We start from the raw sequence: 13,327 nt of genomic DNA, 5'->3' as shown, positions 1-13,327 counted from the left end.
ACAAGGCACAGTAGTGTTTTGGGGTGATGCCTGAAGCATGCATGCTCTTGTGACCTAAAACCACCTCCTCCCTTATCTGTCCTTCTTCAGGTACGAGAATGAGCTGGCTATGCGCCAGACTGTGGAGGCTGACATCAATGGGCAGCGCAGATTCCTGGACGCCCTGACCATGTCCAGATCTGAACTGGAGATGCAGTTCGAGAGTCTGACCGGGGAGCTGGCCTACCTCAAGAAGAACCACCGCGAGGTAGCGGGCTTGAGCATGACCCATTAATAATACCTCTCACCTGGATTGGGCCGGCTTCTCATTTCTGTTTTTAGGATTCCTGAATCTGTTTTACACTTGCAACTTTTCTCCAAAAGACTAGTAATGAAGGTAGAGTGTGTGCGCAGGGGTGATTTACTGGGGAAGTAGATGACCTTTTAGCAGGGAGTGAGTACTGAGAGAAGACTGATCTGGTTGTTAGAGGGTGTGGGGTCTGTCCGGCACTAGGTTCTACAGGGAGGAGAAGTGTCCCGTGTGTGTGGTTTAAGAGATAATATGTTGTCTCTTGAGCGGTATGCTCTCCTGGCTGGGGCACCGTGTTTTGGGAAGTGCTCTTCAGTGGGTGAGAATGTGATCAGATATGAAGATGTTCTCTATTGGAACATGGCTCCTAGAAGCAAAGGCGCTGTCTATGTAGTTGCCTCTTGTCACGGCTGGGTCGCAGTAGTTGTCTATATGATAGTGTGTTCTAATAGTATTACAGTGTGATTTTAATGTGTAATATGTTGAGGTTCCAAAAGCTTGATCCAATCTGCTGTGGGATCTCACAGGCAACCATGTGTCTACTTAAGTTGTGAGTTACACTTCCCTAGTGAATTGCATATTGAGGTCTGTATTCTCCTGCCTGAGGGTGTGATCTATACATTTATGGGTTCTACTGGCAAATGATGTGATCTTTTGGGTGTTGTACAACATCAGCTAAGAGCATGGAGTCTTGGTAACTAGTTGGACCAGAAACAAGTTCCGGGTATTGAATTACACTGGAATAGTGTCTAGCCCATAAGTTTATAATATGCTCTGTCAGACTCCATTATGATCAACAGGGCACATTTGTGGTCTTTGGTGTTTTAACTTGAGAAGTAAGGATGAATACAAGGATGTGGACTAAACAGGAGGCTGCTGGGATGGCGTGAGCGTTGCATAGGTGAACCTGTATGGTCTGCTAAGCTGCAGAGTTTCCTTTAGTAGCAGGATCTAGATTCCGCAGGAGGTGGGTGGTGTGGTGGGAAGAGGCTTGTTATAGAGATAAAGTATGTGGTTTTATTTGAGGGGAGCGGTCTTTGTTAAATAGTAAAGTGAAGTGTAAGGGGTTATAATGTGGGTTGGATCTAGGTGGAGGTGAGTCTCAATAAAGGGGGTCATATATAGGATGCAGTGTTATAGTGAGAGAAGGTGTGAGCCAATGAAGGGCATGTTGTACTGCGACAGGATGTAGTCTTTTCGCAGGGGTGCACACTTGTGGACGATGGTGTTGTCTAATAGGAGGGGTGTGGTGCAGCGGCCAGCACAACTTTCTCTGGCGCGCGGGGCTCACGGTTCAATACCAAGAGCCTGCGGCAGCTCAGCTCATCATCATGTGACGCTGGGCAATAGCTCATTTAATCTCCCCGGCGACCCCCAGTGCCTGAATGCCCTTAGGTGTGGTAAGCTTGCGCTTTACAAATGTGGAATTATTATTTCATTATTAGGACGAGCTGTGATGTCACGTTATGGATGTCGACTTGTGAGAGTGGACATGCCCTAACGAAATGCAGTGTCTTCAAAGATCTGGCACAGTTTTTCCAGGGGTTTAATTATCAATTTCTTTAGGGGGGATTTAGGTTTTCTATAGATTTATGATCCCAATTCCCTCTAGTCAATTCCCACGGCATCGATTTTACTATCTAGTGTCCCCCAAATCTTTTACATGTGTATTTAGTTCCTATGCTCTGCAAGCCAATTGTCTTCTTGCTGTGCACAGGAAATGATGGCAGAGAGTGGCAATGCTTATGGGGAAGTGAGTGTTAAGATGGACGCTGCTCCTGGACAAGACCTCACCGAAGCCCTGAATGGCATGAGAGGCGACTATGAGGCGCTGGCGGAGAAGAACCGCAGGGAAGCCCAGGCCCAGTTCTTGAAGGCGGTGAGAAGCTTGTGATCAAGGCACATTGTGCAGTGTAATATGGTGAGAAGCTTGCTATGCAGACGTGTTTCACACTTGTTGCATCCTAACAATGCTCTCCTCTCTCTTTCCATCTGTTGTCTCAGTCTGAAGAATTGAAGATGAAGCTCACTGAGAAGGTGCAGGCGGTGCAGTCATCGCAGAGCGAGGCGACAGACGCTCGCCGCACTCTCCAGAGCTTGGAGATCGAGCAGCAGTCCCAGGTGGCCATGGTAAGGATGTCTCAGAGACCGTGTGACTCTCAGAGGTGGAGGAATACACTTGTGCTCACATGAGTGGATACTTTTAAAATTCTCTGTTTACACCTAGATTTAGGCTTTTTAAGTAATCTGGATATATTTGCAATAATTACCTACAACGAAGACACCTCATGGCAGCCCCCCCAAAATGTAAATCTGCATATTTCAAATTCTTAAAATAGACAATACATGATATAGTGATATGTTAATAGACAGCATATGGACGTACACCTTCAAGAATTGCAACATCTTGAGTTTTCGTTTATTTACTGACATTACAGCCTACCCCACTAAGTGGCACAGGAAATGGGGCAGCTTTGTGGGCATAGTGCCTCACAGCTTTGTGGGCATAGTGCCTCACAGCTTTGTGGGCATAGTGCCTCACAGCTTTGTGGGCATAGTGCCTCACAGCTTTGTGGGCATAGTGCCTCACAGCTTTGTGGGCATAGTGCTTCACAGTGAGAGGTGCAGGGTGTGCAGTACGCTGCATATAAACCAAACCAAAAAGGATGCTCTCAAATGGAGGTGCTCACAAACGTGGCTCTCTGCCAGCCTACTTGAAATGCTGGTAGTGCCCTGGTGGTTCTGTAACATGCCGGTTCATCTCTTGACAGAAAAGCTCCCTGGAAGCAACCTTATCAAAGACAGAAGCAAGGTATGTGGCACAGCTCTCGCAGATGCAGCAGAGGATCAGCGGCATGGAGGCGCAGCTCATGCAGCTCCGCGGCGACACGGAACGGCAGAGCTTTGAGTACCAGCAGCTCCTGGACATCAAGACGCAGCTGGAGATGGAGATCGAGACGTTCCGGCACCTGCTGGAGGGAGGGTTCGGGTAAGGAAAGCTTTCATCGATATCTCAACTCTCTTATAAGGGGCAAGAGATGTCTACTGAAAGGATATCATTCATAGATAACAACATCCCCTTAGACCTTAACAGAGCGACGCTGATACACATTCTTGTGGGGACCCCACAGACATTAACAGAGTGCTGCTCATAATCCTTTCCAACGACTCCACAGACTTTAATGAGCTGTATGTCAGACTAGCGCGGATAAAAATATAGACCTGTCAAAATACTGTGGCCGAAATATAGAATAACAGAATGTTTTGAGGCCTAGCACAAATACAATATGGGGGAGGGAGGCTCCACAGCCCCCCTCCGGGGCCGATTCTGTCCCCAGGGATCCCATTCCCAGGGCCAGGCCATTAAAAAAATGGGGAAGTGGGTCACGCAGCCCCCCTCTTGCCCAGGCCGTGATCAGCCCGAGGACCCCATCCCCTGGACCCAGCTCCTGCTCTGTCCTGGGGTGCCCACCCTTGGGACATAGCATGTTTGTTCTCACTTGGCTAGAGCATTTTAAATGAAAGGAGCAGATTTTTCATCTGTTTCCCCGCCCGCTGTCAAATTGGCCTGGGGAGATGGCCACATGTTCCCCTTCCCCTGCTTTTTGATAGCCGGGCCCAGGGAGATCAATCAATCAATCAATCAATCAATCAGTCAATCAATCAATCAATCAAGGGAGATGGGGTCCTGGGGCCGTTACCGGCTCAGGGAGAGGGGCAGAGTGTCCCCTCCCCATTTACCATATGGATGGGACCCGGGGGAAGGGCCCCAGGGCCTTAATTGGCCCAGGGAGGGGAGCTGTGTGCCCCTCTCCCAGGTTGCCTGATTGTGGAAGGGTGGCCGCAGGCCTGGTCACAGGCAGGCCTTGCAGACAACCCCCAGCCGTATGTGGCATGGGTTGGATTAACATAAGGTAATTAAATATTACTTAACATTAAAAAAGCCCAAGAAATTCAATGAAAAAACCAAAGGTTACTGGGACGTTGTAGTTAGAAAATGGAATATTAAAAAACCCTAGAAATTCACACAAAAACCATAGATTACAAGGACACTGTAGTTCAGTTCAGATTTTACAAGCACAGAAATTCAGCAGTTATAGTTATATTTATTTGAAGAAACGATAACTCGTACCCTAAGGTAACTATAACTTGCGCCCTTGCCATGCATTGCTAATTACTCCACAAATTACATCAGTCCTGACATCATTGATAATATCAGTGCAACGTTTTCTGTAAAATTATTGATGAGAAAACTGTGCATGGCGAGGGCGCAAGTTATAGTAACCTTAGGGCAAGAGTTATAGTTTTGTAAGAAAAGATCATCAGAGGGTACCTACATTCTATGTGTTAGCCAAAGTGCACAAAAGTGTTACCAATGCCCCAGGAGGACCAATAGTCTCGTGGGATTATGGTTTTCTTGGTAATACAGAAATCCATATAGACTTCTTCCTTTGCCCCTTTGACATGGCTTTACCAGCATATTGTAGGGATAGTGAGGATTTCCTGACTAAGGGCATTATTAAGAGTTTTGGCGACTGCGAAGAAAAGTGTGGCAGTGAGGAAACAAAGAGAGCCCTACAGGGCCCCCTTGTGCCTTATGCCATGTGGATGCACACAGGGGGGGCACAACATGTGCCCCCATGTGTGCATGCACACCAGTACCTGCACAGCATGGACTGCAGCAGTTCATGCTGTGCAGGTACTTACGCCTCTGACGTGCCCACTGTGGTGCCTATTTCATAGGCACTGCCCTGGGAATGCCAAAGAACCGCCTGCCAGGCATGAGAAAACCCCTCTTCTGGCGGGCACTTCCTACATGGGTTTGGCAGTGCGGGAGCAGTGCGGTCACGTTCTCACACCGCCAGAATATTAATAAGGGCTTAAAGTACATAATATGGAGTGGGATGAATCCTTCCTTATGATCACAATGGACATTACGTCTTTGTGCACTTGTATTGATCCTTCATTTGGGGTGCAAGCTCTATCTCAACACCAGATCTTTATGTTTTATTGAACACTACAAATCAGCTCAGTATCATTCAATAGTGTTTGAGAGAAAACATTTTCCTGCATGATCGGGTCTTTTATCATCAGAAGATGGTGACCGCAATGAGCACCTGCTTCGCCCCCGGTTTCGCGAATCTGGTGATGGGCTGGTGGGAGGAGCAGGCGGTCCGGGTGGAGGATGATCATGAGTATATGCAGCATGTGTTCATATGGACTCGCTATGCTGATGATTTCTTTCTTCTTTGGAATGACCCCCAGAGAAAGCGTGCATGTTTCTGAACAAACTGAATGAGAATCCTTATAATTTGAGATTTACCACCACTCTAAGCACAAAGGAAATATATTTTTTTAGATATCAGACTGTGGGAGGAAAATGGGAGAGTACACACCACCATACATCCTAAAGCAACTGCTGGCAACAGCGTGTCACACTATAACACTCATCATCTGCAGAATTTAATCAACAGTATCTCCTATGGGGCAATGTTCCGACTCAAAAGGGTATGTAGCAGTGACACGGAGCAAACAATCGTTACACATGAAACAAAGATTTCAGGTCAGGGATATACGATCAAAGTACTATGTTTGGCTGAAAAGAAGGCAGCTCCTCCTACGAGGAACCAACTATTATATACCAATGAGGACAGAAACCCCAAAGATGAAAATATACGTTTTATTACTACATACAATTCCTAGGATCAGACATTTAATGAGAAAACATTGGAACATTTTGAAAAAAGATACAGTGATAGGACCAGAACTACCACTCAAGCCTTCCATCACATACAGAAGAGGTAAAACCCTCTAGGATTGCCTTACACACAGATATCATACAGGGACTCATACTGTCACAACCTGGCTGACCAAACGTAATAGATTTTACAGGCGTGGCCATTGTAAAGCCTGCAGATACCTGTCACATACTAAAGGATTCTTAAAATCTGGGGTGCACAAAGGGGAAATCAGGTAATGCTTAAAGTGTGCATCGGACTTTTGTATTTACATTCTCCAGTGTCCATGTTTACGCATGTATGTGGGTAGTACTATCTTTCCCCTACGGAAACGTATACTAGAACACCAAAGTACAATCAGGAATTTGGATTTTGCGCATCCAGTGGAGAGGGATTTCTTGCAGTCACATAACAGTGACGATTCCAAATTGGGGTTCTTTGCCATTCATCGCATGGAGAAGGACATAGAGTGAAACGATTGAGACAGCTTGAGTCGAGGTATATATTGGACGTACACTAAAAAAATCTTGTATGGGGTAAACAAGGATGAGGAATTGGAAGTGCATGTGGGGTAATTAATATGTATCTTGATTTTGTCATCTCCTTTTATGTCCTTGTTTACTCTATCCTATATCCATTATTTGCCTCTGATGTTCTCTGCTTCTTTTCTTATCTATATTCCTTTGACATTGCCGAAAAATGGAATTGTCCTCTAATTCTGCATTTACATTTGCTGCTGGTTATGATATTATGGGTTAATTTACCTGTTTTTAATGAAGATCTGCTGATAATGCCAACCGTTGGCACCAATAAATGGAATAAGAACTATATGATGTATTTGAAAGGGAAACAATGTTTGAGTGTGCCTTCCTCACTATTGCATGCAATCATATTTTAATCATGATATACAGATGCATCAATGCTGCTTGTAAGTGAGGAGATGGGGCACTTGTCCGGGACGGTGACATCTGTTCATGGTTAGAACATACAGATGAATTTATGTATTATACTACTCTATGTAATCAAGATGCGTTATCGATGCTCGCAAGTGAGGAGATCAGGGCACGTTTTCAGTACTCTGAAATCTGTTTATGATTAGAACATATTGTAGTGTGTGGGTCAACTGGGAGGAATAACGCTGTCACACTTTAGGTTGCAGGTAAGTATGCTTTTATGCATAGGTGATACACCATCGGGAGAGCGCCGGGAGACCTCCGCTTTACTCGCGGGCTCCGCGCTCTGTGTCTCGCGCACCTAAAATGGCCGCCGCGCTCCACATCATCACGTCGGGCTGTGAAGACTAGAGCACGACGCTACATATCTCCCTTCTTTATGGATATACATTTAACACATAAAATATTGTCTCACAGTCTACCTGCTGGTGGGCTCGTTACCGTCTCCCATCTCAAAGTCTCTGTACTTCAACGGTCTTACCACAGCTCTGCCGGTGCGGGTACGCCTCACAGGGGTACTGGAAGAGTACACGGCAGCTTCTTGGGAATTTCTTGCTCCACTTCTTTCTACACTCAGGGGAGCTCCTCTACAAGGCGATACACTAGTTCTTTCCAAGAGTTCCAAGGCACCAGGATCACTCCCCATCTCTACTTCCTCCTCTCTCTCTCTTTCACTAGTATTTCCTGTTCCTTCTCCCACCGGATTGGCTTCAGTGTCTCGCGTCCGGGGAGTTACTGTCTGTCCACTTTCTCTTCCATTCCATCGCAATATCTTGTTGCATTTTGACATCCTGTCCTGAGACCAAACTCTCCCATCGCTCAGCAGGGCTGCTCGGTTGTAAACTTCTTCCACTTGCATTGGTGCACTGAACTTGCTGTCACCTTTCCTTTTTAACTGGGCTAGTTTGACTCGAACCCACTCTCCTCTCTCTAACTCTGTCTCCTTGACAGATGGGGCCACATGCATCAACGAGAAAACTGGTCGCAAATGGGCAGATTAGCAGAATCTGCCCCTTTGCGACCGGTATTTTTGAATTTGGGATGCATCATCCCAAATGCAAAAATCGCAATTTAAGGAATCTCTAAATAGCGATTCCTTAAATTGCGCTTGCATTTAAGGAATCCCAAATTGAGATTGCTTAAATGCAATGCATTAAAGTTAAAAAATTTGCGATTTCGCTAATAGGGGGAGCAAATTACCATGAAGTTAAACTTCATGGTAATCTGCAAAAACTTTGAAAAATGCACTTTTGTGCATTTTTCAAAGTTTCATGTTGCGCACACACATGCCCTTAGAGCATGTGTGTGTGCAACATATGTGCACAGATTAATTTCAGGGGTGCAATAGGGTGTCATTTTGACACCCTTGCACCCTTGAAATTGCATGAGCAATTTGTGAGTACCTACTGGTACTCGCAATTTGCTCATGCAATCTCCAATTCATTCCTATGGGCCTGGAGGCCCATAGGAATGAATGGGACGGCATTCCTTAATTGCGACTCGCAATTTGCAAGTCGCAATTAAGAAATTTGTAGGAATCGCTATTTTTATAGCGATTCCTACATGCATAGGCTTTTGCAATTCCTTAATTGCGATTCCTTAAAAATCGCAATTAAGGAATCGCAAAAGTCTTTGTTGATGCATGTGCCAGTTTGTCTTCTATTGAAGTGTTCTGTGTATATTCTTTGCGCCCTTTCCAGATTGTGGTGCACTACTGCTGGAGACCACTTGCTCGTGATAGTGCGCCCCTTCCATGCAACATTGTCCTTCGTGAATGGATCTCGACCTCTTAGGATCTGAAAGGGTCTGTATCCTGTGCTGGTCGGGGTGATCCTGTATGCCCACAAAATGCACTTTAATTCCTTTTCCCAGTCCTTCCCGGCTCCGATCGCTGACTGTACCGAGCCCATGATGACTCTATTGAAACTCTCTGCTAGGCCGTTTCCCGCTGGATGATATATGGATGTGTGTTTGACCTTTATACCATTCCTTCCCATGTACGCGTTCCATTTGTCCGATGTGAACTGAGGCCCAATGTCACTTAGGAGGGAGCGTGGAATACCTTCTCTAAGGAAAATGGTTGTTAGAAACTTCAATATTTTGTCAGTGTCCATGTCTTCCTGTATGTCCACCTCTGGCCACTTGGAGTATCGGTCTACGAGTACCAGCACATATTTCTGGACTCCCTTAGCATCCAATATTGGACCCAAGATGTCTATCGCCAGATCCTCCCACGGGTTAGCGGGGTTGTCAAATTTGCCTAAGGGTGGTCGCATCAGGCTTTGGGACTTGTCTGCTCTTTGGCATTGTTCGCACTCCAGAATGTGCCTTTCTATCTGGCTATCCATAGCCGTCCACCAGTACATCTGTTTCCCCCTGAGCTTTGTCTTCACTATGCCTAGGTGTCCTTCATGTATGAGAGCAAGTAAATGTGGCACCAACGTGTTGGGAGGAACTACCTTTTCTCCTCTCCTCAGGAAGATCCCTCGGTCACAAACTGATAATTCCTCTCTCACTTCAAAGAATTTCCTGAGCACTGCCTCCACCTGCCTCTTCTCTGGCCATCCTCTTAGTACGAACTGCTTGACCGCCTCGATGTCTGAGTCAGTCTCGTATGCTTCCTTCCACTCCTGTTTGCTTATCACTCATTCGTGATCCTCCGTGAATGCCACTCTGGCATCTTCCTCCTCTGAACCGCGTGGAGCTTCCTCCATGGCTGAGGCTCGACTGAGGTAGTCTGCTTCTTTATTTTTGGTTCCCGGGATGTGTTCTACATCATACCTGTAGCCCAATAATTTCAAGGTCATCTTCGCGATGCGGGGGTCGCATTTGCATGTCCAAATGACGTGAGGACTTTGACCAGAGGCTTATGGTCTGTTCTTAGCCAGAATCTCGTGCCCCATAAGAACTGGTGGAACTTTTCCATGGCCCAGACTGCCGCCAACATCTCTTTTTCTATTACACTGTACTTCTGTTCTGTAGGCGACAACGATCTGGATGCAAAGCTGAGGGTGGCCAGTTCTCCACCTTTTGTCTCTTGCTTTAGGACCGCTCCTAGGCCCTTTTCACTCGCATCCGTCGTTAATACTGATCTAGCTTGATGATCATATCCACACAGAGGAACTGCTGTGCTGATGTCCGCTTTGATCTTTTGGAATTCTTCTTGTGTCTCCTTCGTCCACTCGAAGGTTGTCTTATCCCGGAGGAGTTGTCGCAAGTGGTGTGTCTTGGTGGCGAAATGCTGTATGAATTTGCTGTAAAACTCGGCCATGCCAAGGAATGACCTGACTTCTTCCTTGGTTCTCGGGGGTGGTGCATCACATATTGCTTGGACATTGGATTGTTTAGGTGTGATGCCTTGGTCGCTGATCTCATGACCTAAGTATGTGACCGAAGTCATTCCAAACCGACACTTGTGCCACTCCGCAGTGAGTCCATTGCATTCCAAGACATGTAGGACTTTGGACAATTTGGCATCATGATCTGCTTTGTTCATGCCCATTACCAAGATGTCGTCTTAGAAGTACTGAACTCCTTCCACTTCCTTGAACAGCTTGTGCATAAGTTTCTGAAATACGGCTGCTGCCGAGGCCAGTCCAAATGGCATCCTGCGAAACTGATAGCACCCGAAGGGGGTTATGAACGATGTCAATATCCGGCATGTGTGGTGTAGGGCTATTTGATGGTAGGCTGAGGTGAGATCGATGGTTGAGAACCATTTCACACCTTTGGTTTTTGCCAGCATCTCGTCTATCCTCGGTAGTGGGATATTTTCCACAATTATGTTTTTGTTCAATTCCCTCAGGTCCACACACAGACGCACCTTGCCGTTTGGTTTCATTGCTACCACCAATGGTGCCAACCACTCTGCACTATTTATCGGTTCTATGATGCCGTTATCTTCTAGTCTGCGTAATTCCTGCTGTACTTTTTCTCTGATCGCCAGTGGGACATTTCTCACTTTGTGGCACACTGGTTTCGCATCTGCCTTGAGATCGATCTTGTGCGTGAATATAGTCAATTTGCCAACCTTGCCTCCGAACATGGTGGGAAACTCTTCCTTCAGTGTTCCAACGTCCGGTAGAGGTTCAACTGTATTCCCAAATCTCCTTGGTCAATCCACCCTAGGACTGAAGGGCCTTTCTCTGCCACGTATAGTTTGCAACTTGCACTCCGTTCCTTGAATTCGAACTTCAGACTTCGGTATCCTACCATGGGAATGGGGACTCCTGTGAATATGACTGGACGAATGTCCGGGGATTCCAGGTGGTGCCCCAGGTAGTCTTTGAAGTGTTCGTCCCACACCGTCCATTGTATTATGGTGTACGGGGATCCAGAATATGCTACCATCTTTATTGGTATCCCTCCTATCACTAGGTCGCATTGTTTTTTTTAGAGCGATTGCAGTTGATTCCCAGTATGTGTTCTTCTATGCACAGCACGCTGTCTTTTTCTTCGCCTTCTCCTTTCACATCTGACTCTTGTGCGACGTACTTGACTGCCGCTCTTTTTTGCTTTCGGCGACATACTTTCTCATAGTGCCCTACGATCCCACAAAACATGCATTTGGCCCTAAAGGCTGGACACCGCTTATCGTAGGCTGGATGAGACAGACTACCGCACCTGTAGCACGTGTTCTTGCCTTCATTACCAGGTTTCTTTGCCGGCGCTGGTCTGGACGTCCATTTGGCCTGCGCCCTCGTGTCCCCTGTTGCTCCCTTGCCTCTTTCTGGTGGTTCTGCCTCCGTGACTTTGTTCACCATGGGCCTGGCAGCTGTCTCTTTTTTCGCTGCTTCCGCACATCTTTTCGATAGCTCCGCTTTCTTCACCATGGCTATGACTTCTTTCAGGGTCGCTTCTCCATTTACCCACAGCTTGTCCTGGATCGTCGAGTTCGTGATGTGCATGACTATTTGATCTTTAATGAATTCATTGTGTAATGTACCGAATTTACACGTGACTGCCAATTTCTTCAATGCTGCTACGTGTTCGTCTATGGACTCCCCCACTGCTTGTTTCCTTTGTTGGAAGTTGTTTCTGTCTATGGACGTGCACACCACTGGCCTATAATGTTTATTCAAATCATCAATAGCATGCTGGAACACGTCGTCATCCGCAGCTTGCCGTGGGGTCGGAACTATATTCTGGAACACTCTGATGCCTTCAGGACCTAGGTTGTGAAGCAATATCCTCTTCCTTCTTTTGCTGGGAAATGCTTCTCCATTCTCGTCTTCTATGGCCTCCAGATAGTTCATAAAAGTATTCCCTCCAATCTTCCCACTTCATCGAGGGATCCCCCGACTTGGGTAAAAAGGGAATCGGTAATGTGAGCATGGACGTTTGAGCACACATTTCCGCTCTTCTTCCCGGTGGCTTTTCCTCTCCCCTCGGACTGCCTGGCGCGCTTTGTCTGTGCCGGCGTGGGGGGTCTGTTGCAATACAGATCCACCCCCTTTGCTGTGCTCTGCTTGCTCCGCCAGGGCCCCATGCTTTTCTTCTATCTTCTTTGAATGTGGAGCAGCCAACTTTGTGCTTCGACGACCGTTTTCCTGTTCTGCTTCTATTCTGCCCTGTGGGCAGTATCTTTCCTGCCGTGTTTACCCCCTTTTTTGCGTCCGAGCGTGCGCCTTGGGGTGGCTTGTGGTCTCTGTTGCCTTCCCTTCCTTGGCTCGTGGTCAGATCACCTGGCTACAGTCAGCTAGGTCGCAGCTGCTGTGTTCGGGATCGGTTGTGTGCGTGGGTGGCTGCTTATGATATCGGACGTCCCCTCTGCCGTGCTCTCCCTTTAGTTCCGTACTTGTGTGGGGTCGGCTGCTGCCCCCTTGGCTGCTGGTGAACTGTCCCTGGTTCCCTTGGACCACGTGTTGCTCCCGGCTGTAATTTCTTTCTTTTTTTTTTTTTTTTAATCCAGACCCTCGTCGCCAGTTGTATTGTGTGGGTCCCCTGGGAGGAATAAAAATATAGGTTTAAAAATATTAAACCTATATACACATACCTTCACAACATTCTGGTAGTCGTTATTTTAAACCTGACAATTCTGTAGGTAAACCCTTTGAGTGCCTCTCATGCTGACTTCCAATGATTCCATCATCTCTAATGAAACACATACCTAATTCAAATGTACCTCTAGACTTTGAAGGAATGCACCCCAGACACATTCTTAGTAACTCCATAGATGTTACTTGAGTCTTCCTCTTAGCCAGCACCTATGGACCGCTATATTTTGATAGATATGTATCCATAGGGAATGTTCTTTAATTTGAGTATTTATCAAAAGTACCATCAAAGGCCCATAGACTTTACTGAAGTGGAATGTACGCTCAGCATCAATATCCCATACCTCGTGT

General features: G+C 46.6%; 1 protein-coding gene across 1 annotated transcript in view; it reads left to right on the top strand.

Moving 5' to 3' along the window:
• The window catches only part of LOC146799701 (keratin, type I cytoskeletal 12-like), an 87,162-nt gene that overhangs the window by 61,500 nt on the left and 12,335 nt on the right, over positions 1 to 13,327 (top strand). The window contains exons 3-6 of the mRNA XM_085627349.1: positions 91 to 247; positions 2,007 to 2,168; positions 2,294 to 2,419; positions 3,061 to 3,278. Of these exons, the coding sequence (XP_085483475.1) occupies positions 91 to 247; positions 2,007 to 2,168; positions 2,294 to 2,419; positions 3,061 to 3,278 (663 nt within the window). The remainder of the gene's footprint in view (positions 1 to 90; positions 248 to 2,006; positions 2,169 to 2,293; positions 2,420 to 3,060; positions 3,279 to 13,327) is intronic.

This window comes from Triturus cristatus, chromosome 9, assembly GCF_964204655.1.
Source record: "Triturus cristatus chromosome 9, aTriCri1.1, whole genome shotgun sequence".
In the NCBI taxonomy this organism is placed as follows: Eukaryota; Metazoa; Chordata; class Amphibia; order Caudata; family Salamandridae; genus Triturus; species Triturus cristatus.
Note: the sequence above shows the minus strand (reverse complement) of the source record. Positions and strands in the feature narration are given on the sequence as shown.